This window comes from Dendrobates tinctorius, unplaced genomic scaffold (genome assembly GCF_039654945.1).
Source record: "Dendrobates tinctorius isolate UK_male_01 unplaced genomic scaffold, ASM3965494v1 ptg000173l, whole genome shotgun sequence".
Lineage (NCBI taxonomy): Eukaryota > Metazoa > Chordata > Amphibia > Anura > Dendrobatidae > Dendrobates > Dendrobates tinctorius.
In genome coordinates, this window is record NW_027361840.1 from 5204045 (window position 1) to 5231097 (window position 27053).

A 27053-nucleotide genomic window follows, 5' to 3' on the forward strand; every position below is an offset into this window, starting at 1 on the left:
TTCTGCAGCAGGTAAGGTGTGTATTATGTCCGGTGAATGAGAAAATCATGACTCTTCTTTGTATTATTTAGTGGTAGTTCCTCACCGGGCCGGTTACATGTAGAGACGTCCTCAGTGCATCGCTCACCACCCCGGACATCACTTTCTTCTTCCATTATGGCGGCAGCAATAAGGTTTCTCAGATCTTTACCCGGATTTCAGAGCTCTGAAAGAAATAATGGAAACGTCACAGATAGAAGGAAAAGTCAGGAGGAAAGTTGTAGCGGAGCGGAGGAGATGAGCACAGAGGAGCCGTCCGCTCTCCGGACAATATTTATATCCCGCCTGATCTCTGGTTCTGGAGCTTCTCTCCTGACATCTCTACGATGCCCCGTTCCTCTGCTGTTCCTCCTGATAATGTATGACTATATAGACAGCTGGGTGTCACCGGGGGTCACGGCACGGCCCCTCTGATAATGGGAATGGACAGCCCAGCTGTCAGTGGATTCAGAGCTGAGGACCCCGTGGATGTGGCGTTAGGTCGGGCATTTTGTCATTGTGCGGTAAATATGATCTGGAATCATGATCGGCCACGACAATCCCATTACCGCGATGACAAACATGAATCTTTTTTTATTTATGTGATGAAGAAAATTCAGAATATTCCAGAAATGTCTCCAGGTTTGTGTAGGAACCTTCTGAGAACAGGAGAACCTTTTTCTCTGTTGCTGGGGCTGAGCGGGGGCTTGTTTTTTGGTTTCCCGGCAGTTACGCCAATTCAGCACATACAAAGCTTTGTTGCTTATTTTACACTTTTGGATCGTGAGATAAATAAACAAAACATAATTCAAATGGGGCAAAACTAAATATGAATTTTTATTTTTCTTTACTGTTAACTACATAAATAGTAAGAAACTAGAAAATGATCGTGTTGGCCCCCTTAAAAATAGTCTGGGCGAAATGGTGGATGAGGAAAAAGCCAATATGCTAAATGACTTTATCAACAGTATTTACACAGGAAAATCCCATCACGGATAACATGATCAGGGATAGAAATTCTCCATTAAATGTCACCTGCTTAATCCAGCAGGAAGTACGGCAGCGTCTAAAAATCACTAAAACTGCCAATCCCTGGGCCCGGATGGGATACACCCCCGAGTACTGCAGGAATTAAATACAGTCATAGATAGACCATTATTTTTAATTTTTTAAAGATTCCATAATAACAGGGTCTGTACCACAGGACTGGCGCACAGCAAATGTGGTGCCAATATTAAAAACTTGGAAATTATTGGCCAGTGAGCTTAACCTCAACTGTGGGTAAAATCCTGGAGGGTTTTCTAAGAGATACTATACTGGAGTATCTGAAGAAGAAGAACCTCATGACCCAATATCAACATGGGTTTATGAGGGACCGTTCCTGTCAGACTAATCTGGTGAGCTTTTATGAAGAGGTAAGTTCTGGACTGGACCAAGGGAATGCAGTGGACGTGGTGTACATGGACTTTTCAAAAGATTTTGATACAGTGCCACACAAAAGGTTAATACATATAATGAGAACAATGGGGATAGGGGAAAATATGTGTAAGTGGGTAAAGAGCTGGCTCAAGGATTGGAAACAAAGGGTGGTTAATGGAGCACACTCGGACTGGGTCAACTGTTAGGTGGATTCATAACTGGCTTAGTGATCGGACCCAAAGAGTGGTCGTAAATGGCTGCACATCCAGTTGGAAGAATGTTTCAAGTGGGGTACCACAGGGCTCTGTCCTGGGCCCTGTATTGTTCAACATCTTTATCAATGATTTAGATGAAGGAATTGAGGGTAAACTAATTAAATTTGCTGATGACACAAAGCTAGGAGGGATAGCTAATACTAGAGAAGAGAGAGAGAGGATTCAAAAAGATTTAAATAAACTGGAGAAGTGGGCAGCAACAGAATGGTTTTTAACAGGGAGAAATGCAAAGTACTACATCTGGGCAATAAAAATGAAAAAAGCATATACAGAATGGGAGGAATAGGGCTAAGTGACAGCACATGTGAAAAAGACTTGGGTATACTAATAGATCACAGACTGAATATGAGTCAACAGTGTGATGCAGCGGCAAAAAAGGCAAATGCAATTATAGGATGTATTAACAGAAGCATACAGTCTAGATCACGTGAAGTCATTATTTCCCTCTACTCCTCTTTGGTCAGACCTCATCTGGAATATTGTGTCCAGTTTTGGGCACCACATTTTAAAAAAGACATCAACAAACTGGAGCAAGTTCAGAAAAGAGCGACCAGAATGGTGACCGGTCTGCAAACCCTGTCTTATGAGGAAAGGTTGCAGGATTTGGGAATGTTTAGTTTGCAAAAGAGAAGACTGAGAGGAGACTTAATAGCTGTCTACAAATATCTAAAGGGCTGTCACATTGTAGAAGGATCAACTTTATTCTCATTTGCACAAGGAAAGACTAGAAGCAATGGGATGAAACTGAATAGGAGGAGACACAGATTAGATATTAGAAAAAACTTTTTGACTGTTAGAGTGATCAATGAGTGGAACAGGCTGCCACGAGAAGTGGTGAATTCTCCTTCAATGGAAGTCTTCAAACAGAGGCTGGACAGACATCTGACTGGGATGATTTAGGGAATCCTGCTTTGAGCAGGGGGTTGGACCAGATGGCCCAGGAGGTCCCTTCCAACTCTACAATTCTATGATTCTATGATTCTATGGTTAGCAGTGGGGTACCACAGGGGTCAGTATAGGGGTACCACAGGGGTCAGTATTGGGCCCGCTTCTTTTCAACATATTTATTGATGACCTTGTAGGGGGCATAGAGAGTAGAATTTCAATATTTGCAGATGACACTAAACTCTGCAGGGTAATCAATACAGGTAAGGTCATGCACTTGGGTAGAACGAACAAGATGTATAATTATGTGCTTAATTGTAAAACACTGGGCAAAACAGTCACTGAAAAAGACCTGGGTGTATGGGTGGACGACAAACTCACATTTAGTGGCCAGTGTCAGGCAGCTGCTGCAAAGGCAAATAAAATAATGGGATGCATTAAAAGAGGCATAGATGCTCATGAGGAGAACATAATGTTACCTCTATATAAGTCACTAGTGCGACCACACTTAGAATATTGTGTACAGTTCTGGTCTCCAGTGTATAAGAAAGACATAGCTGAACTGGAGCGGGTGCAGAGAAGAGCGACCAAGGTTATTAGGGAACTGGGGGGTCTGCAATACCAAGACAGGTTATTACACTTGGGGTTATTTAGTTTGGAGAATCGAAGGCTTAGGGGTGATCTTATTACAATGTATAAATATATGCGGGGACAATACAAAGGCCTTTCTAATGATCTTTTTACTCTTAGACCTGTGACGGGGACAAGGGGGCATCCTCTACGTCTGGAGGAAAGAAGGTTTAAGCATACTCACAGACGCGGATTCTTTACTGTAAGAGCAGTGAGACTATGGAACTCTCTGCCACATGATGTTGTAATGAGTGATTCCCTACTAAAATTTAAGAATGGTCTGGATGCCTTTCTTGAAAAGTATAATGTTACAGGGTATATACACTAGTTTCCGTAATATTGCGTTGATCCAGGGAGCTAGTCTGATTGCCGTATGTGGAGTCGGGAAGGAATTTTTTTCCCCAATGTGAAGCTTACTGTTTGCCACATGGATTTTTTTTTTTGCCTTCCCCTGGATCAACATGTTAGGGCAAGTTAGGATAGGATATGGGTTAAACTAGATGGACTTAAAGTCTTCCTTCAACCTTAATAACTATGTTACTAGGTTTAACGAGGAAAAACTTAGGTGACCTCCACCTGCAATGCTCCTGAGGGACATAGTGAAGATGTCCACCTACGGCTGAGGTCCAGGAGGACGAGATGACAGTGACAGGACTAGGACAGTGGCGGTGGTCTTCAGCAGAGCCCCGACTGTCAGAGTAACCCACAGGTCCCCAGTGATCGCACTGCAGGGGGCTGATGGGGGCTCCTCCACATGGACACCACCATGCATTTCATTTAAATGCTGCTGTCCTAGACTGAGACAGATGGCGGCTATATAATACAGCTGGTATCTGCCTCGTGTGGACGGAGCTCAGCTCCTGAGCCCCCTCCACCACCGACGACAAATTCCCAGGATGTGAATACAAAGATTCAAAGAAGCTTTATTGGCAGGACTAAATACACATTAGTTTTGCCAAAGCAAGTGTACAAAAGGGAATAGGGATAGGGACTGTAGGGATGTTGGGTAGGGGTTGTAGTATAGGTGGGTGGGGGCAGATCCAGGGTGGGCTATAGAAGTCCATGGCATAGGGAAGGTGGATGAGGGGATGGGGGCAGATCCAGGGTGGGGGCTATAGAAGCCCATGGCATAGGGAAGGCGGATGGGGGCAGATCCAGTGTGGGGCTATAGAAGTCCATGGCATAGGGAAGGTGGATGAGGGGATGGGGGCAGATCCAGGGTGGAGGCTATAGAAGTCCATGGCATAGGGAAGGTGGATGGGGGCAGATCCAGTGTGGGGCTATAGAAGTCCATGGCATAGGGAAGGTGGATGGGGGCATGGGGCAGATCCAGGGTGGGGGCTATAGAAGTCCATGGCATAGGGAAGGTGGATGGGGGGATGGGGCAGATCCAGGGTGGGGCTACAGAAGTCCATGGCATAGGGAAGGTGGATGGGGGGATGGGGCAGATCCAGGATGGGGGCCATAGAAGTCCATGGCATATCATAGTTCTCTTTCTCGCAGCCTATGGCATGCGCTCACATATTGCGCCGCTATCTCCACTGCTCTCACTTCTTCCCCCAGCAGGATATTTGTTTTCTCTTCCTCTTTCATGGTGATGAAATCCGGGAAGAGATGTGAGAGTCTCCTGAAGTGAGTGTCCCTCACTGCTGAGTATTTGGAGCAGTGTAGCAGGAAGTGGGTCTCATCCTCCAGGGCCTCCTGGTCACAGTGTTGTCACAGTCTTTCCTCCCTGGGCTTGTAGCTCTGCCTGTGTCGGCCGACCTCGATGGCCAGACTGTGGGCACTGAGTCTATACCGCCTCAGGATCTTGCGGTCTCTGGGGTCTGGGAGTTTCTCCAGATATGGGGCCAGTCTGTAGTCTCTCTGTAGACTCTGGTACATGGTCAGTTTCTGTGAGCTGATGATGTCGTTCTTCCACTCACTTACGTACCTCTCCTGGCCTTCGTCTACCATCTTCCTAATTGCGGCTTTTGTCAGGTTGTTGTGATTGGTGTTTTGGTCAGGTTGGGTTTGGGTGGGCTGTTCCGAGGGTCCTGGTTTTTCTGTTTCACCTACATGTGTCAGGGCTTTATGGTGATGGGAGCTTGGATTGCTCCTTTGTAGGTGAGCCCGGAATGACAGTGCCCTCTTTAGAACCGTTAGGTGTAGAGGGAATCTGCCCAGCTCGGCCCAGCAAGCACTGTTGGAGGTGCTCCGATGGACTTGGAGGAGGTGCTTGCAGAATTCCAGGTGGAATATTTCTGTTGGGCTGGAATCCCACCTTGACCAGTCTGGGTAGGTGTGAGGGCCCCAGACTTCGCTGCCATACAGGAGGATTGGGGCGATGATAGAGTCGAAGATTTTTAACCAGACCCTCACTGGTGGCTTCAGATGGTAGAGTTTCCTTCGGATGGCATAGAAGGTTTTGCTGGCCTTGTCTTTCAGGGTCTGTATGGCTTGTTTGAAGCTCCCTGACCGGTGAATATCTAGGCCCAGGTAGGTATATTTGTCCGTTCCTGTAAGGACGCAGTTGTTGAGGACAAATGAAGGGTGCTGGTCTGATTTTCTCTTTCTCTTCTGGAACACCATGATGTTGGTTTTCTTTAGGTTGACCGGTAGAGCCCAGGTGGAGCTGAATTTCTCTAAGATTTTCAGGTTGTCTTGGAGGCCTTTCTCGGTTGGTGAAAGAAGCAGCAGGTCATCTGCGTACAGCAGGAATTTCACCTGCGCGTCATGGAGGGTGAGACCTGGTGTTGTGAAAGATTCCAGTGCGGTGGCCAGCTCGTTGATGTAAATGTTGAAGAGCGTTGGGCTTAGGCTGCAGCCTTGTCTGACTCCCCGGCTCTGCTGGAAATAGGCCGTTCTTCTACCGTTCACACACACACTGCAGAGGTTCTCGGTGTAGGAGCTTTTGATAACATCGTAGGTCTTTCCTCCTATTCCGCTCTCCAGCAGTTTCAGGAATAAGCCTGGGTGCCACACCGAATCAAAGGCCTTTTTAAAGTCCACGAAACAGGCGTATATCTTCCCGTTCTTTGTATTGTGCACGTGGCTTTGAATGAGGCTGTGCAGGGTGTAGATGTGGTCAGTAGTGCGGTGGTTTGGCATGAGCCCTGCTTGGCTCTTGCTGAGGACGTTGTGCTCGGTGAGGAAACTGAGGATCCTCTTGTTCAGGATGCTGTTGAACAGTTTTCCCAGGTTGCTGCTGACACATATGCCTCTGTAGTGTCTTTTTGCAGGAAGGCGTTAATATCTCCATAATTTTCTTCCAATTTGTCTGATAATTTGTAATAAATGTGATTTTTTTTCTTGAGATTTCATGTTTTTCAGTGTAAGAAGATGCACCGGACCGTAGGTACCTCTCTTGCGCTGGTTCCGGGACTATGGGATGGAGGATATGTATGATGAGTATATGGGCACTGGACTGTGGGATGGCGGATATGTATGATGGGTATATGGGCACGGGCCTATGGGATGGAGGATGTGTGATGGGTATATGGGCATGGGCCTATGGGATGGAGGATGTGTGATGGGTATATAGGCACGGGCCTATGGGATGGAGGATGTGTATGATGGGTATATGGGCATGGGACTATGGGATGGAGGATGTGAATGATGCGTATATGGGCACCGGACTATTGGATGGAGGATGTGTGATGGGTATATGGGCATGGGACTATGGGATGGAGGATATGTATGATGGGTATATGGGCACTGGACTATGGGATGGAGGATATGTATGATGGGTATATGGGCACGGGCCTATGGGATGGAGGATGTGTGATGGGTATATGGGCATGGGCCTATGGGATGGAGGATGTGTGATGGGTATATAGGCACGGGCCTATGGGATGGAGGATGTGTATGATGGGTATATGGGCATGGGACTATGGGATGGAGGATGTGAATGATGCGTATATGGGCACCGGACTATTGGATGGAGGATGTGTGATGGGTATATGGGCATGGGACTATGGGATGGAGGATATGTATGATGGGTATATGGGCACTGGACTATGGGATGGAGGATGTGTATGATGGGTATATGGGCATGGGACTATGGGATGGAGGATGTGAATGATGCGTATATGGGCACCGGACTATTGGATGGAGGATGTGTGATGGGTATATGGGCATGGGACTATGGGATGGAGGATATGTATGATGGGTATATGGGCACTGGACTATGGGATGGAGGATGTGTATGATGGGTATATGGGCACGGGACTATGGAATGGAGGATATGTATAATGAGTATATGGGCACAGGACTATGGGATGGAGGATGTGTGATGGGTATATGGGCACGGGACTATGGGATGGAGGATATGTATGATGGGTATATGGGCATGGGACTATGGGATGGAGGATATGTATAATGGGTATATGGGCACGGGACTATGGGATGGAGGATATGTATGATGGGTATATGGGCACTGGACTATGGGATGGAGGATATGTATGATGGGTATATGGGCACGGGACTATGGGATGGAGGATATGTATGATGGGTATGTGGGCACGGGACTATGGGATGGAGGATGTGTATGATGGGTATATGGGCACGGGCCTATGGGATGGCGGATATGTATGATGGGTATATGGGCACGGGACTGTGGGATGGAGGATATGTATGATGGGTATATGGGCACGGGCCTATGGGATGGCGAATATGTATGATGGGTATATGGGCACAGGACTATGGGCTGGAGGATATGTATGATGGGTATATGGGCACGGGCCTATGGGATGGCGGATATGTATGATGGGTATATGGGCACGGGACTATGGGATGGAGGATGTGTATGATGGGTATATGGGCACGGGCCTATGGGATGGCGAATATGTATGATGGGTATATGGGCACAGGACTATGGGCTGGAGGATATGTATGATGGGTATATGGGCACGGGACTATGAGGTGCAGGATATGTATGATGGGTATATGGGCATGGGACTATGGGGTGCAGGATATGTATGATGGGTATATGGGCACGGGACTATGGGATGGAGGATATGTATGATGGGTGTTAGGGCTGGCGGAACACACCAAATAATAAAATAACAGTAAGTTGCGTTCGCAGCCCGGGGTCCACCGTGTAGGGATGGTAAACTGCTGCTATATATATACATACATACTGCTTTGTGATTGGTTGGTGATAAACACACACACATCAAGTTTTATATATATAAAGACTAGCTGAAGAGCCCAGCGCTGAACGGGCATAGCAATTAACTACGGGTTGTTATAAAAAATTATAATGAATATCTCTCTATATATATATATATATATATATAAAGCTGAGTGTATAGCCCCGCCCGCTCCGCATAGCCACACCCACTATAATATCCCACATCACCCCGTCAGCCAGAGCCACCGGACTACTAATCCTAATATCCCACATCATCCCGTCAGCCAGAGCCACCGGACTACTACTCCTAATATCCCACATCATCCCATCAGCCAGAGCCACCGGACTACTAATCCTAATATCCCACATCATCCCATCAGCCAGAGCCGCCGGACTACTACCCCTAATATCCCACATCATCCCATCAGCCAGAGCCGCCGGACTACTACGCCTAATATCCCACATCATCCTGTCAGCCAGAGCCACCGGACTACTACCCCTAATATCCCACATCATCCCGTCAGCCAGAGCTACCAGACTACTACCCCTAATATCCCACATCATCCCATCAGCCAGAGCCACCGGACTACTACCCCTAATATCCCACATCATCCCGTCAGCCAGAGCCACCGGACTACTACCCCTAATATCCCACATCATCCCGTCAGCCAGAGCCACCGGACTACTACCCCTAATATCCCACATCATCCCGTCAGCCAGAGCCACCGGACTACTACCACTAATATCCCACATCCCGTCAGCCAGAGCCACCGGACTACTACCCCTAATATCCCACATCATCCCGTCAGCCAGAGCCACCGGACTACTACTCCTAATATCCCACATCATCCCATCAGCCAGAGCCGCCGGACTACTACCCCTAATATCCCACATCATCCCGTCAGCCAGAGCCACCGGACTACTACCCCTAATATCCCACATCATCCCGTCAGCCAGAGCCACCGGACTACTACCCCTAATATCCCACATCATCCCGTCAGCCAGAGCCACCGGACTACTACCACTAATATCCCACATCCCGTCAGCCAGAGCCACCGGACTACTACCACTAATATCCCACATCCCGTCAGCCAGAGCTACCGGACTACTACCACTAATATCCCACATCATCCCGTCAGCCAGAGCCACCGGACTACTACCCCTAATATCCCACATCCCGTCAGCCAGAGCTACCGGACTACTACCCCTAATATCCCACCTCATCCCATCAGCCAGAGCCGCCGGACTACTACCCCTAATATCCCACATCATCCCATCAGTCAGAGCCACCGGACTACTACCCCTAATATCTCACATCATCCCATCAGCCAGAGCCGCCGGACTACTACCCCTAATATCCCATATCATCCCATCAGTCAGAGCCACCGGACTACTACCCCTAATATCCCACATCATCCCATCAGCCAGAGCCGCCGGACTACTACTCCTAATATCCCACATCATCCCACCAGCCAGAGCCACCGGACTACTACCCCTAATATCCCACATTATCCCATCAGCCAGTGCTACCGGACTACTACCCCTAATATCCCACATCATTCCGTCAGCCAGTGCTACCGGACTACTACCCCTAATATCCCACATCATCCCATCAGCCAGAGCCACCGGACTACTACCCCTAATATCCCACATCATCCCATCAGCCAGAGTCACCGGACTACTACCCCTAATATCCCACAACATCCCGTCAGCCAGAGCTACCGGACTACTACCCCTAATATCCCATATCATCCCATCAGTTAGAGCCACCGGACTACTACCCCTAATATCCCACCTCATCCCATCAGCCAGAGCCGCCGGACTACTACCCCTAATATCCCACATCATCCCATCAGCCAGAGCCACCGGACTACTACCCCTAAAATCCTACATCATCCCGTCAGTCAGAGCCACCGGACTACTACCCCTAATATCCCACATCATCCCATCAGGCAGATCCACTGGACTACTACCCCTAAAATCTGACATCATCCCGTCAGTCAGAGCCACCGCACTACTACCCCTAATATCCCACATCATCCCATCAGCCAGAGCCGCCGGACTACTACCCCTAATATCCCACATCATCCCGTCAGTCAGAGCCACCGGACTACTACCACTAATATCCCACATCATCCCGTCAGTCAGAGCCACCGGACTACTACCACTAATATCCCACATCATCCTGTCAGCCAGAGCCACCGGACTACTACCACTAATATCCCACATCATCCCGTCAGTCAGAGCCACCGGACTACTACCCCTAATATCCCACATCATCCCATCAGCCAGAGCCGCCGTTCTACTACCCCTAATATCCCACAACATCCCGTCAGTCAGAGCCACCGGACTACTACCCCTAATATCCCACATCATCCCATCAGCCAGAGCCACCAGACTACTACCACTAATATCCCACATCATCCCGTCAGCCAGAGCCACCGGACTACTACCACTAATATCCCACATCATCCCGTCAGTCAGAGCCATCAGACTACTACCCCTAATATCCCACATCATCCCATCAGCCAGAGCCGCCATTCTACTACCCCTAATATCCCACATCATCCCATCAGCCAGAGCCACCGGACTACTACCCCTAATATCCCACATCATCCCGTCAGCCAGAGCCACCGTTCTACTACCCCTAATATCCCACATCATCCCATCAGCCAGAGCCACCGGACTACTACCCCTAATATCCCACATCATCCCATCAGCCAGAGCCACCGGACTACTACCCCTAATATCCCACATCATCCCATCAGCCAGAGCCACCGGACTACTACCCCTAATATCCCACATCATCCCATCAGCCAGAGCCACCGGACTACTACCCCTAATATCCCACATCATCCCATCAGCCAGAGCCTCCGGAATACTACCCCTAATATCCCACATCATCCCATCAGCCAGAGCCACCGGACTACTACCCCTAATATCCCACATCATCCCGTCAGCCTGGGGTCAGAACCAGAGCGCTGAGTGGATTTGCCCTGACTTCCATACCCATGATCCCTTTAAGAGGGAAGATGTGCCTCTGGGATGGAGGATGTGTGATGGGGATATGGGCATGGAGGGGGGATTCATTTCTGTCATGTACTCTCTGCTCCTTTCTGGGGGCAGACAATGGCTGGGAGCTTATGTTCCCGGGGATGCTAGATTTCTCCCACCGTGTCAGTGTCTGCTCAGGTGTTATCAAGTGGGAAAACGTGCTCATAGCAACCAATCACAGCTCAGCTTCTTTTGAACAGCTCTGGTGAAATGAAAGATGCTTCGTGATTGGTTGGTGATACACACACACACACATTCAGTTTTATATATAGAGATAAACATATATAGATGTGGGGGCTCCAGCAGTGACAGGTGCAGTTATTTATAAGTAGCTTGTTATGTGGCGGCCCCATATATCGGGGAGGGGACATCTGTCGGGGTCTGTTGGACATTTTCTGGGGTGATTTTCCTCTGATGTCTCCGGACACAACTCTCCACCTCCTGCTCTCCTCAGAGATAAGCGGCTCTAGAGACGCTTTCCCACCGCTTCTCCCCTCCCCATACAGAACATGTGCCCATGTGTATGGGGGTCCGGAGAGATGCCTGCACCTTAACCCTAGAACTGCTGGATTCTACTAATCCTTTACCTCTGGTGTCTCCTCAGACACCATAGACCCCCAACCCACCGTGTGAGCTCTGGAGCCCCCTGCACATAAAAGAGAGCACAGCACCATAATAGGAAAGGGCTCAGCGGCCACAATATGAATAAGTTCTCACCCCCAATCTCACATATTACTCACAATCCCAGGAACCGACAACTCTAGAGGAGGAAGAATGGAGACTTACCTGGATGGCAGACAGCGGGGTCCTGGAGAGGCTGCTTAGTGCCGGAGGACAGCAGACAGCGGGGTCCTGGAGAGGCTGCTTAGTGCTGGAGGTCGGCAGACAGCGGGGTCCTGGAGAGGCTGCTTAGTGCTGGAGGACGGTAGACAGCGGGGTCCTGGAGAGGCTGCTTAGTGCCGGAGGACGGTAGACAGCGGGGTCCTGGAGAGGCTGCTTAGTGCTAGAGGATGACAGACAGCGGGGTCCTGGAGAGGCTGCTTAGTGCTGGAGGACAGTAGACAGCGGGGTCCTGGAGAGGCTGCTTAGTGCCGGAGGAAGGCAGACAGCGGGGTCCTGGAGAGGCTGCTTAGTGCTGGAGGACGGTAGACAGCGGGGTCCTGGAGAGGCTGCTTAGTGCCGGAGGAAGGCAGACAGCGGGGTCCTGGAGAGGCTGCTTAGTGCTGGAGGACGGCAGAAAGCGGGGTCCTGGAGAGGCTGCTTAGTGCTGGAGGACGGCAGACAGCAGGGTCCTGGAGAGGCTGCTTAGTGCTGGAGGACGGTAGACAGCGGGGTCCTGGAGAGGCTGCTTATTGCCGGAGGACAGCAGACAGCAGGGTCCTGGAGAGGCTGCTTAGTGCCGGAGGACAGCAGACAGCGGGGTCCTGGAGAGGCTGCTTAGTGCCGGAGGACGGCAGACAGCGGGGTCCTGGAGAGGCTGCTTAGTGCTGGAGGACGGCAGACAGCGGGGTCCTGGAGAGGCTGCTTAGTGCTGGAGGATGGCAGACAGCGGGGTCCTGGAGAGGCTGCTTAGTGCCGGAGGACGGCAGACAGCGGGGTCCTGGAGAGGCTGCTTAGTGCTGGAGGACGGCAGACAGCGGGGTCCTGGAGAGGCTGCTTAGTGCTGGAGGACGGTAGACAGCGGGGTCCTGGAGAGGCTGCTTAGTGCTGGAGGACGGCAGACAGCGGGGTCCTGGAGAGGCTGCTTAGTGCTGGAGGACGGTAGACAGCGGGGTCCTGGAGAGGCTGCTTAGTGCTGGAGGACGGCAGACAGCGGGGTCCTGGAGAGGCTGCTTAGTGCTGGAGGACGGTAGACAGCGGGGTCCTGGAGAGGCTGCTTAGTGCTGGAGGACGGCAGACAGCGGGGTCCTGGAGAGGCTGCTTAGTGCTGGAGGACGGCAGACAGCGGGGTCCTGGAGAGGCTGCTTAGTGCTGGAGGACGGCAGACAGCAGGGTCCTGGAGAGGCTGCTTAGTGCTGGAGGACGGTAGATAGCGGGGTCCTGGAGAGGCTGCTTAGTGCTGGAGGACGGTAGACAGCGGGGTCCTGGAGAGGCTGCTTAGTGCCGGAGGACAGCAGACAGCGGGGTCCTGGAGAGGCTGCTTAGTGCTGGAGGACGGTAGACAGCGAGGTCCTGGAGAGGCTGCTTAGTGCCGGAGGACGGCAGACAGCAGGGTCCTGGAGAGGCTGCTTAGTGCTGGAGGACGGCAGACAGCAGGGTCCTGGAGAGGCTGCTTAGTGCTGGAGGACGGTAGACAGCGGGGTCCTGGAGAGGCTGCTTAGTGCTGGAGGACGGTAGACAGCGGGGTCCTGGAGAGGCTGCTTAGTGCCGGAGGACGGTAGACAGCGGGGTCCTGGAGAGGCTGCTTAGTGCTGGAGGACGGTAGACAGCAGGGTCCTGGAGAGGCTGCTTAGTGCTGGAGGACGGTAGACAGCGGGGTCCTGGAGAGGCTGCTTAGTGCTGGAGGACGGTAGACAGCGGGGTCCTGGAGAGGCTGCTTAGTGCTGGAGGACGGCAGACAGCGGGGTCCTGGAGAGGCTGCTTAGTGCTGGAGGACGGCAGACAGCGGGGTCCTGGAGAGGCTGCTTAGTGCTGTAGTACAGCAGACAGCGGGGTCCTGGAGAGGCTGCTTAGTGTCGGAGGTCGGCAGACAGCGGGGTCATGGAGAGGCTGCTTAGTACTGGAGGACGGTAGACAGCGGGGTCCTGGAGAGGCTGCTTAGTGTCGGAGGTCGGCAGACAGCGGGGTCCTGGAGAGGCTGCTTAGTGCTGGAGGACGGTAGACAGCGGGGTCCTGGAGAGGCTGCTTAGTGCCGGAGGACGGCAGACAGCGGGGTCCTGAAGAGGCTGCTTAGTGCCGGAGGACGGCAGACAGCGGGGTCCCGGAGAGGCTGCTTAGTGCTGGAGGATGGCAGACAGCCGGGTCCTGGAGAGGCTGCTTAGTGTCGGAGGTCGGCAGACAGCGCGGTCCTGGAGAGGCTGCTTAGTGCTGGAGGACGGCAGACAGCGGGGTCCTGGAGAGGCTGCTTAGTGCTGGAGGACGGCAGACAGCGGGATCCTGGAGAGGCTGCTTAGTGCCGGAGGACGGCAGACAGCGGGATCCTGGAGAGGCTGCTTAGTGCTGGAGGACGGCAGACAGCAGGATCCTGGAGAGGCTGCTTAGTGCCGGAGGACGGCAGACAGCAGGATCCTGGAGAGGCTGCTTAGTGCTGGAGGACGGTAGACAGCGGGGTCCTGGAGAGGCTGCTTAGTGCTGGAGGACGGCAGACAGCGGGGTCCTGGAGAGGCTGCTTAGTGCCGGAGGACGGCAGACAGCGGGATCCTGGAGAGGCTGCTTAGTGCCGGAGGACGGCAGACAGCAGGATCCTGGAGAGGCTGCTTAGTGCCGGAGGACGGCAGACAGCAGGATCCTGGAGAGGCTGCTTAGTGCTGGAGGACGGTAGACAGCGGGGTCCTGGAGAGGCTGCTTAGTGCTGTAGGACGGCAGGCAGCGGGGTCCTGGAGAGGCTGCTTAGTGCTGGAGGACGGCAGACAGCGGGGTCCTGGAGAGGCTGCTTAGTGCTGGAGGATGGCAGACAGCGGGGTCCTGGAGAGGCTGCTTAGTGCTGGAGGACGGCAGACAGCGGGGTCCTGGAGAGGCTGCTTAGTGCTGGAGGACGGCAGACAGCGGGGTCCTGGAGAGGCTGCTTAGTGCTGGAGGACGGCAGACAGCAGGATCCTGGAGAGGCTGCTTAGTGCTGGAGGACGGCAGACAGCGGGATCCTGGAGAGGCTGCTTAGTGCTGGAGGACGGCAGACAGCGGGGTCCTGGAGAGGCTGCTTAGTGCTGGAGGACGGCAGACAGTGGGGTCCTGGAGAGGCTGCTTAGTGCTGGAGGACGGCAGACAGCAGGATCCTGGAGAGGCTGCTTAGTGCTGGAGGACGGTAGACAGCGGGGTCCTGGAGAGGCTGCTTAGTGCTGGAGGACGGCAGACAGCGGGATCCTGGAGAGGCTGCTTAGTGCTGGAGGACGGCAGACAGCGGGATCCTGGAGAGGCTGCTTAGTGCTGGAGGACGGCAGACAGCGGGGTCCTGGAGAGGCTGCTTAGTGCTGGAGGACGACAGACAGTGGCAGTGACTGCTCCTGAGTCCAGAGAAACCTCCTGAAGATTGGAGGGACGCTCCTCCTCTTGATTGACTCTTGACAGCTGCACAGGAATGGAGTCATATAGAGTATCCTGACAGCCACTGAGGACGATGAGGGTGATGGTGCAGCTGTCTGGATCCGTCAGGTGGGGGCAGGGGGGATATTGTCAGTTGTGTGCAGGGGGCGAGAAATTAGGAGAGAAGGATCCCTTGTGACATGGAGACCATCCTCGACCAGAAGTCACCGGTCCCCCAGTACAACAGAGAAAGGACACCGGCCCCCCTAGTACTATAGAGAGCGGTCACCTGCCCCCATACAATAGAGAGAGGTCACCAGCCCTCCAGTACTATAGAGACAGGTCACCAGCCCCCCAGTACTATAGAGAGAGGTCACCTGCCCCCCATACAATAGAGAGAGGTCACCAGCCCTCCAGTACTATAGAGACAGGTCACCTTCCCCCCAGTACTATAGAGAGAGGTCACCTGCCCTCCGTACTACAGAGAGAGGTCACCAGCCCCCCAGTAATATAGAGAGAGGTCACCAACCCCCCAGTAATATAAAGAGAGGTCACCTGCCCCCCAGTACTATAGAGAGAGGTCACCTGCCCTCCGTACTATAGAGAGAGGTCACCTGACCCCCTGTACTATAGAAAGAGGTCACCTGCCCTCCGTACTATAGAGAGTGGTCACCAGCCCCCCAGTACTATAGAGAGAGGTCACCTGTCCCCCAGTACTATAGAGAGAGGTCAACTGCCCTCCGTACTATAGAGAGAGGTCACCAGCCCCCCAGTACTATAGAGAGAGGTCACCTGCCCTTCAGAACTATAGAGAGAGGTCACCTGCTGCCCAGTACTATAGAGAGAGGTCAACTGCCCTCCGTACTATAGAGAGAGGTCACCAGCCCCCCAGTACTATAGAGAGAGGTCACCTGCCCTCTGTACTATAGAGAGAGGTCACCTGCTGCCCAGTACTATAGAGCGGTCACCAGCTCCCCAGTACTATAGAGAGAGGTCACCCCCCAGTACCACCCATGGGCGAAAGATTCTCAGTGGGCCCCTTTAACACATACCACAATCCATGAGGCACAGATATGGCAGAGAAATCTAGGTATAGCACAATGCCAAAGATTTCACTTACTTATACTGTATTACATGAGTGACATCTATTGTAAATTATACAATCGCTCAGAAACCAGGCAGTATAGTCCTCCATACAGAATAATGAGCCCCATATAATGCTCCATACAGAATAATGAGCCCCATATATTGCTCCATACAGAATAATGTGTCACATATATTGCTCCATACAGTATTATGGGCACCACATAGCTCTCCATACAGAATAATGATTCACATATTAACATAGAAACATAGCAAGGCCGAAAAAAGAAATTTTTTTCAGCCTACATTCTGTCAGAATAAATCCCCAGATCTAAGTCCTTCTAAAGAACCTAATAACTGTAAGATACAATATTGTTGCGCTCCAGGAAGACATCCAGGCCTCTCGTGAACCCCTCGGCTGAGTTCGCCATCGCCACCTCCTCAGGCAGGGAATTCCAGATTCTCACTGCCCTAACAGTAAAGAATCCTCTTCTATGTTGGTGGAGAAATCTTCTCTCCTCCAGACGCAGAGAATGCCCCCTTGTGACCGTCACCTTCCTTGGTATAAACAGATCCTCAGAGAGATATTTGTATTGTCCTCTTATCTACTTATGCATGGTTATTAGATCGCCCCTCAGTCGTCTTTTTTCTAGAGTAAATAATCCTAATTTTGCTAATCTCTCTGGGTATTGTAGTTCCCCCATCACCTTTATTAATTTTGTTGCCCTTCTTTGTGTGGCGCCCCTGAGGCTCAGTCGCCACAGAGGTACTGCACCTCCTCCTGAGTGTGATATCCCACCATCCAGGTAAGGTGGAGACTTCTGACCACGCTCCAACACCTGCACCCCACGCCACAAAGTAGTGTAGCAAAGCACCCATTGGTGGCTCCCTGCTTGGAACACGAAACGTGCTGGGAGGTGGGTGGAGTTAGATGACATTTCAAGGAGCGGGAAGAGTTTAAGGCAGTCAGTAGTTGGAAGGAGAGAGAAGAAGATCCCTAGAAAGAGGGATAGATGGATGGAAGTGCTGCAGCAGATCCCAGTGACCTGGGTCTGCTGGCACGGGAAAGGGAGAACGAGAGCAACATAGACTGACAGCCTGACTCTCCATAGAAAGCAAGGATTAGCACGGAATGTGAGGAGTAAAAGTGAACAGAGGACGTGGGTGAGAAGAGAACCCTTCCTAGAAGTTCTAAGCTCAAGGCCGGGGTCCGGTCCCCGAGGTTCTACGGATACTAATGGTCCTGCAGCAGACACCGGAGGAATAGGAAGCTGTAAATGCTTTATTCCCACACAAGACTTGGGGACACAACAGCAACATATTAGTGAGCCGGGACTCAGCAGCAAGGAGTCCCCGAAGCAGGCTACAGCTGTCTGCCGTACAAGTAGAGTTCATAGGAACATCAGACAAGAGGAACTCCAGTGTAACTCAGTACTATGAGTACTTCATCTAAAGGCGCTATAAGAGGAGACGATCAGAGAGGCACAAGTTGGCGGAGTGTTGGAAAGGAGTATTCCATCTGGTCTGGGGGGGGTTGACTGAGTCCCAGACCCGGAGGACACGGCACGGAAGTGGGCACCTGTTTGTACAACAGACTGTGAGTAAAGCTTTGGAACTACATGCCCTGGTGTCCTCCACTTATTCATGCGTCAACCTGCCCGGCACTGCTACATCCCCTGCGCCTGACACTACACCATCTAAGTGTCACCATATCTACTCTGCCCTGGGACAACAGCCCTGCCTGTGGAGGGCTATACCATCACTGCTGCACCACACCATCTGTCCCAGAGGATCTGTCTGCAGCGTCGGCCTAACATCTACATTGCCGAAAACCACAGATGGTGTCACGACTTATTCATTCACACTAAACATTTACAATGGGAGCCCAGGGCCACGGGCCGGATCACAGCTACCGTGACAACTCCCATTGAGATCCACCGGGCCCGGTACCGAGTACCCCACAGCCCTGGGTGTGAGGGTGACCCATTTGTACCCAGTCTAGTTCCATTATATCCTTCCTGAGCACCGGTGCCCAAAACTGCACACAGTACTCCCAGTGCGGTGTAACCACGGATTTGTACAGAGGCAGTATAATGCTCTCATCATGTGTATCCAGACCTCTTTTAATGCCCCCCATGATCCTGTTTGCCTTGGCAGCCGCTGCCTGGCACTGGCTGCTAAAGGTAAGTTTATCATTAACTAGGATCCCCAAATCCTTCTCCATGTCAGATTTACCCAGTGGTTTCCCGTTCAGTGAGTAATGGTGATATTGATTCCTTCTTCCCATGTGTATAACCTTACATTTATCATTGTTAAACTGCATCTGCCACCTTTCGGCCCAAGTTCCCAACTTATCTAGATCCATCTGTAGCAGAATACTATCTTCTCTTGTATTGACTGCTTTACATAGTTTTGTATCATATGCAAATATCGATATTTTACTGTGCAAACCTTCTACCAGATTGTTAATAAATATGTTGAAGAGAAGAGGTCCCAACACCGACCCCTGCGGTCCCTACTGGTCACAGCGACCCAGTTAGAGAATATACCATTTAAAATCCCCCTCTGCTTTCTATCACTCAGCCAGTTACTTACCCATTTACACACATTTTCCCCCAGACCCAGCACTCTCATTTTGTGTACCAGCCTCTTGTGTGGCACGGTAACAAACGCTTTGGAAAAATCAAGATATGGGGAGTGGCTTAGGCAGCTGATGGAGTAGGTCACGCTGTCTGAGGGCTCTGAGGACTCCTCAATTAATTTTATGATAAAACCCGCTATTTAGCATATTTTTGGTGCCAAAACATTGGAGACTGTTCATAAGTGCATTACGGTCAACTTTTCTGTCAGTTTTCTGTCATAAAATCTTTTTTGGACCAATTTGGTCATTTTTCATTTGAGGCCTGTCACAATCTGACTGGACTGAAGCCTTGAGGCATTCACGCCTCGCCTATGCAATGTTTCCCCGCAACACCTTTGGACCCACACGATCGGTCCCAATGCCTCCTACAAACTCGGTATCTCCACCAATTGTCCTCATTTTATTTTATTTCAGGTTAAGACTCCATTTTGGTTAATTACCAGAAGTGACCCCGGACAGTATCTGGTCACCGTCTGACGCCGATTAGGGATGAGTGAGTATACGCGTTAGGATTCGGTATTCAGCGAGTAATGCGGTACTCGAATCCTGGCGAGTATTTTACTACTCGCCTCGCAATATTCGGCACAGCCTGCACAGTCCTCGCACAGCCCAGCACAGTCACCGCACAGCCCAGCACAGTCCCCGCACAGCCCAGCAGTCCCCGCACAGCCCAGCACAGTCTCGCCCAGCACAGTCCCTACACTGTACCCGCACAGCCCAGCATAGTCCCCGCACAGTCCCCACACAGGCCAGCACAGTCCCGCACAGGCCAGCACAGTCCCACACAGCCCAGCATAGTCCCACACAGCCCAGCATAGTCCCCACACAGTACCTGCAAAGCCCAGCACAGTCCCACACATTACCTGCACAGCCCAGCACAGTCCTGCATAGCCCAGCACAGGCCAGCACAGTCCCACACAGCCCGGCATAGTCCCACACAGTCCAGCACAGTCCTGCACAGCCCGGCACAGTCCCCGCACAGTACTTGCGCAGCCCAGCACAGGCCCGCACAGTCCCGTACAGGCCAGCACAGTCCCACACAGCCCGGCATAGTCCCTGCACAGTACCTGCAAAGCACAGCATAGTCCCGCACAGCCCAGCACAGTCCTGCACAGGCCAGCACAGTCCCGCACAGCCCGGCACAGTCCCCGCACAGTACTTGCACAGCCCAGCACAGGCCCGCACAGTCCCATACAGGCCAGCACAGTCCCACACAGCCCGGCATAGTCCCCGCACAGTACCTGCAAAGCACAGCATAGTCCCGCACAGCCCAGCACAGTCCTGCACAGGCCAGCACAGTCCCACACAGGCCAGCACAGTCCCGCACAGCCCGGCACAGTCCCCGCACAGTACTTGCACAGCCCAGCACAGACCCGCACAGTCCCGTACAGGCCAGCACAGTAACACACAGCCCGGCATAGTCCCCGCACAGTACCTGCAAAGCCCAGCATAGTCCCGCACAGCCCGGCACAGTCTTCGCACAGGCCAGCACAGTCCCACACAGCCCGGCACAGTCTTCGCACAGGCCAGCACAGTCCCCGAACAGCTCGGCACAGTCTTTGCACAGGCCAGCTGTCATGTCGGATACTGTTCGCACCAGGGTGTCCGGCAGACAGCGGTAATACCCCATCCTACCACATGGTTCTCAGCGGCGCTGGTTGGTCTTCTGATCCGGCTTGGATTGGGTTAACCAGGTTGTCATTCTGGCTGAGGGTTTAGCCACGCCCTCTGTCTTTAAATTGTCCTGTGTGACTATGGGCGTCGCCGACTATAGCTCTTGCTTTGTGCTAAGCGATACCGGTCTGGAGTGGTGGTCTAAGGAGCATACGGTTTCTGGTGTAGTATATTCCGTTGTTGCCATTTTGCCCCCCTGTGTTGTATCATTTGGTTGCCCTTGCACATTATTGTATTCTCTTGTGTGTACGCGGTGTGGTGCATTTCCGTTATCCCTGTCCATACTTATTTGTGGGGTCTGGTGTTTGGTCTCCTCATTGGGTGGAGGGTGGTGGGTTCAGCTTAGGGCTGGACAGGTGACAAGGGCAGGGTGGAGGCCCAGGCAGGCACACCTTCAGTGTAAACCATGGGTTGAGGGACATACAGGGTTTCCCCTAGTCTGAGGGACACCACAGGGGCCCTGGGGTTTCAGCCTAAAGTTACCTAGGCTTCCCATGACATTATAGTCGGCCCAAAAAGAGAAAAAAAAAAATATTAGGAATTATTTACCATGGATCCTATAGTCTCCATAACCAAGCAGCTGGAGGCTCTGTCCATACAGGTCACTGAACTGAGGGGGGCGCTCCAGCAACAAGGCCTCTCAGTTCCTCCTGTGCAAACTGAGGCAGCAGTCAGGGCAGCTGAACCTAAGTTACCTCTCCCTGAACGATTTTCTGGTGATCGCTGTAAGTTCGTTGTATTTCGTGAATCCTGCAAATTGTATTTTCGCATGCGTCCTCTCTCCTCAGGAAATGAGGCTCAGCGTGTGGGCTTGTAATTTCCTTGCTGAGTGGTGACCCACAAGCATGGGCGTTTTCACTACCTTCTGATTCAACTGCATTTGAGTCCATAGACTTTTTTTTTTCTGCTATTGGTTTAATCTATGACGATCCTGACAGACTGGCATTAGCAGAGTCTAAAATACGCTCTCTGCTCCAGGGTGAGCGACTGGCGGAGGATTATTGTACGGAATTTCGTCGCTGGGCTGTGGACACACAATGGAATGACCCTGCACTAAGGAGTTAATTTTTTCATGGGGTTTCTGAAAGGGTAAAACAAACTCTGCTAATGTATGAGACTCCCGCCTCTCTGGAGGCTGCTATGGTGCTTGTAGTACGCATTGATCGCCGCTTTCGTCAGAGGTCGCAGGAGACATTGCCTGTGGGGGGGGGCAGTCTCTGGTGAGGTCGCCTCAGGTGAATCCGTGGAACCTATGCAGATCGCTGGTATATCACATAGACATAATAACAAGCATAAATGTCCCTTGCCCAGAAAGCAAGGGGTCTGTTTTTTTTGTGGCAAAAAAGGACATTTTATTAATGCTTGCCCCCTGGTACCTAAGAAAGAAGTGGCGGCGGAAAACTGCTAGGCTCAGAGGGTTTGGAGGAGTCTAGTCTGAGCCTTTGCATATCCTCCGTGGTGGTCTCCGAGTGTATGCTCCCTGCCAAGGTAGTTATCGGGGGCCAAGAGCTGTCGATTACTGTATTTGTAGATAGTGGTTCAGCCGCTAATCTCATTGATGAAAAGTTTGCGCGTACTGCGGGATTTAAGGTGGAGACGCTGCCTAATCCTATCCGGGTGGTTACCATCAATGACTCCCCTCTCTCACAAGGGGAGATTAAAGAGTTTGTGGCTGATGTAAAACTCCACATTGGGGTCCTACACTCTGAGCGTGTAACATGTAAGGTGCTCAGTAATTTACCTGCTCAGGTAGTTCTGGGGTTTCCATGGTTGTCTATGCACAATCCGGTGATTGATTGGAAAACCCAGGACATAATTCAGTGGAGCAGATACTGCCAGGAGAGTTGTCTGGCCACGTGTATCTCCGCTGTGACTCCCAGCATCCCGGAGCCACTGCTGGACTTTGCTGATGTATTTTCTGAAAGAGGTTGTTCAGAGCTGCCACCGCACCGACCCTATGACTGTGCTATTAGGTTAAAACCGGGGGCCAAGTTACCAAAAGCCAGGATGTTTAATATCTCAGGTCCTGAGAGGCAAGCTCTCAAAGAATACATTGCAGAAAGTCTAAGCAAAGGGTACATCAGGCCTTCATCATCTCCATTGGCGGCGGGGTTCTTCTTTGTCAAGAGGAAAGATGGCGGATTACGCCCGTGTCTGGATTTCAGGGAACTCAACCAGATTACGGTTTGTGACCCCTACCCGATGCCACTGATACCCGATTTGTTCAACCAGGTGTCTGGTGCCAAATGGTTTTCCAAACTTGACCTCAGGGGGGCGTACAATCTCATAAGAGTCCGTCAAGGGGATGAATGGAAGACGGCATTTAATACCCCTGAGGGTCATTTTGAGAATTTGGTGATGCCATTTGGGTTGACGGGCGCGCCAGCAGTATTTCAACATTTCATAAATGATGTCTTTTCTCATCTCTTGGCGAAATTTGTTATCATATACCTTGACATTCTTATTTACTCACGCGACCGTGATGCACACATAGAGCATGTTAGGCAGGTGTTGCAGTTGCTCAGGGAGAACAAGCTCTATGCCAAGCTTGAGAAATGTGTATTTGTCGTCCAAGAATAACCTTTTTTGGGTTATGTAATTTCCGCCTCAGGGTTTAAAATGGACACCGCTAAGGTGCAAGCGGTGCTGCAGTGGGATCGGCCTGATAATCTCAAGGCGCTTCAGCGATTCCTGGGCTTTTCAAACTATTATAGGAAATTTATTAAGAATTTTTCTATGATTGCTAAGCCGCTCACCGACATGACTAAAAAAGGTACCAATTTTTCTGTCTGGTCTGAGGCTGCTGTGCGCGCGTTTGAATTCCTCAAAAACAGTTTTGCTTCAGCTCCCATCCTGGTTCAGCCTGATGTCTCCCTACCATTTACCGTGGAGGTGGATGCAACTGAGGTTGGAGTGGGGGTGGTACTGTCTCAGGGTCCATCCTTGGGCGAATTGCATCCGTGTGCCTACTTCTCCAAGAAACTGTCGCCGGCCGAGCGTAATTACGATATTGGTAACAGGGAATTGTTGGCCATCAAGTTGGCATTTGAGGAATGGCGACACTTCTTGGAGGGGGCTGTCCATCAGATTACTGTTATAACAGACCATAAGAATCTGCTTTATTTAGAGTCTGCTAAACGCCTGTCCCCCAGACAGGCTCGCTGGGCGTTATTCTTCACCCGGTTCAATTTTTTTGTGACATACCGACCAGGTTCTAAGAATACTAAGGCGGACGCCTTGTCCAGATGTTTTCCGGGTGGAGAGCCACGTGAGGATCCGGTGCCTATCCTCCAAAAGGGAGTTGCGGTCTCGGCTCTCACGACAGAGGTTGAGGCAGAGATTGCTGATGCTCAGGAGGAGGTACCGCCGGATCTGCTTCCTAATAAATCATTTGTGCCAATACACCTACGCTTAAAAGTGTTAGGGGAACATCACGATACTGTCCTGGCGGGTCACCCAGGAGTTAAGGGCACTCTGGAACTTGTATCACGTTGTTTTTGGTGGCCCAAAATCCGGCAGGACGTGGCCTCATATGTGTCAGCCTGTACCACGTGCGCACGGGCCAAGACACCACGCTCCCGTCCTGCTGGCACATTGCATCCTCTCCTTGTGCCCAGTAAGCCATGGACTGAGATTTCCATGGATTTCATTACGGATTTGCCCTCCTCGGCTGGGAATACGGTCATTCTGGTAATAGTTGATCGGTTCTCTAAAATGTCGCATTTCATTGCTTTGCCATCTTTGCCCAATGCGAAGACCCTTGCTCAGGTATTTATTCGCGAGGTGGTCAGACTTCATGGTGTCCCGTCTGACATTGTATCTGATAGAGGTACACAATTTGTGGCAAAATTTTGGAGAGCTTTTTGTTCACGCCTAGGGATTAAATTGTCTCATTCATTGGCTTTCCATCCTCAGTCGAATGGGCAGACTGAGCGTATGAACCAAAACCTGGAACAATACTTACGCTGTTTTGTGTCTGACAATCAGGAAGAGTGGTCGGCGTTTCTTCCTCTGGCTGAATTCGCGATAAACAATCATTATCAGGAATCGTCTGGGGAATCTCCTTTCTTTTGTGTTTATGGTCAACATCCCCAATTCTGTACCTTGCGCCAAGGGAGCTCTGCGGGCGTCCCTGAGGAGGACCAGTTGGGAGCACAATTGTCATCCGTTTGGAGGAGAGTAAAGCAGCGCTTGCTGAATGTAGGTTATAGGTATAAACGTGTGGCTGACGGTAGACGTGTGCCTGGTCCGGACCTGTGTGTGGGTGATTGGGTGTGGTTGTCTACAAGGAACATCAAATTCAAAATACCATCGCTTAAGTTGGGGCCCAGGTTCATTGGTCCATTTAGGATCTCCGCAATTATCAACCCTGTGGCATTTCGTTTAGAGTTACCTGCCGTATACAAGATACATAATGTGTTTCACAAGGCGTTACTTAAGAAAGTCGTGGGTGCTGTTGATGTTTCTCCTGTGCCACCACCTCCCGTCTTGGTGGATGGCACGTTGGAGTTTGAGGTGTCCAAGGTGGTTGACTCTCGGGTAGTGCGTCGCACTCTACAGTACCTGGTCCACTGGCGTGGCTATGGTCCTGAGGACAGGACTTGGGTGCCGGCCTCGGACATACATGCGGACCGACTGATTACAGTGTTTCATCGCTGCCATCCGGACAAGCCGGGTCCTCGACATTGTGAGGTTCCTGGGGTCCCTCTTAGAAGACGAGGTACTGTCATGTCGGACACTGTTCGCACCAGGGTGTCCGGCAGACAGCGGTAATACCCCATCCTACCACATGGTTCTCAGCGGCGCTGGTTGGTCTTCTGATCCGGCTTGGATTGGGTTAACCAGGTTGTCATTCTGGCTGAGGGCTTAGCCACGCCCTCTGTCTTTAAATTGCCCTGTGTGACTATGGGCGTCGCCGACTATAGCTCTTGCCTTGTGCTAAGCGATACCGGTCTGGAGTGGTGGTCTAAGGAGCATACGGTTGCTGGTGTAGTATATTCCATTGTTGCCATTTTGCCTCCCTGTGTTGTATTATTTGGTTGTCCTTGCACATTACTGTATTCCCCTGTGTGTACGCGGTGTGGTGCATTTCCATTATCCCTGTCCATACTTATTTGTGGGGTCTGGTGTTTGGTCTCCTCACTGGGTGGAGGGTGGTGGGTTCAGCTTAGGGCTGGACCGGAGACAAGGACAGGGTGGAGGCCCAGGCAGGCACACCTTCAGTGTAAACCCTGGGTTGAGGGACAGACAGGGTTTCCCCTAGTCTGAGGGACACCGCAGGGGCCCCGGGGTTTCAGCCTAAGTTACCTAGGCTTCCCATGACACTGACAGGCCGAGCAGCGGACGCCTCTCGCACAGTACCTGATGAGGACTGTATGGACTATGAGCAGATCAAAGAAGTGATCTTGGCCCGGTATGCGCTGACACCAGAGGCCTATCGCCAAAAGTTCCGCGGACTTATAAAACGCGTAACCGATACCCATGCTGAATGGGCCTGTAAATTACGGCGGTCACTGCTACAGTGGGTACAAGGGAGCCAAGCAACCACTAAGGAGGACGTCCTCCAGCTCTTCCTGTTAGAACGATTCTTTAATGGACTAAACCCCGAGACACAGGAATGGCTTCAGGACAGGCGGCCAACGACTCTTGAGGAAGCCGCTCGTCTGGCCGATGAACATCATGATGCCAGGAGGCCGCAGTTCTCCGGATCAAAGGTGGTCACTAGGGGCCCGCCCATGGACCTGGAGGGCCCCAAAACACCGAAGATTGTAGGGGGACCAGCTAGAAACCCGGCCTACCACAGTCCCCCTGGGGCGCGATACCACACCTGCCATCAGCTGGGCCACCTGCACAGACAATGCCCCAACCGGACTCAGCATACCCAGTGGCCAAAGGCGGGAACAGCTACCTTCAGCCAGGCTGCTGTACACTGCTACCAAGGCGAAGCTGACCCGGCATTGGGGGCTACGACTAACCAAGGGGTGGAAGAGATGGAGGAAGTGCTGCATGAAGTAGACCCCGTGCAGGCAGCCCGGGCAGATAATCGACAACAGCATCGACAGGTTGTGTGGGTTAAAGGGAA

At 51.7% G+C, this 27053-nt stretch overlaps 1 protein-coding gene and 1 long non-coding RNA gene across 2 annotated transcripts in view; one reads left to right on the top strand and one right to left on the bottom strand.

The window, feature by feature from the left end:
- Nucleotides 1-382, bottom strand: part of LOC141053955 (uncharacterized) — a 56935-nt gene extending 56553 nt beyond the window's left edge. Inside the window, exon 1 of the mRNA XM_073551112.1 lies at nucleotides 86-382. Within this exon, the coding sequence (XP_073407213.1) occupies nucleotides 86-155 (70 nt within the window). The 5' untranslated portion in view covers nucleotides 156-382. The remainder of the gene's footprint in view (nucleotides 1-85) is intronic.
- Nucleotides 1-27053, top strand: part of LOC141053979 (uncharacterized) — a 60063-nt gene that overhangs the window by 24409 nt on the left and 8601 nt on the right. The gene's annotated exons all lie outside the window — the stretch shown is intronic.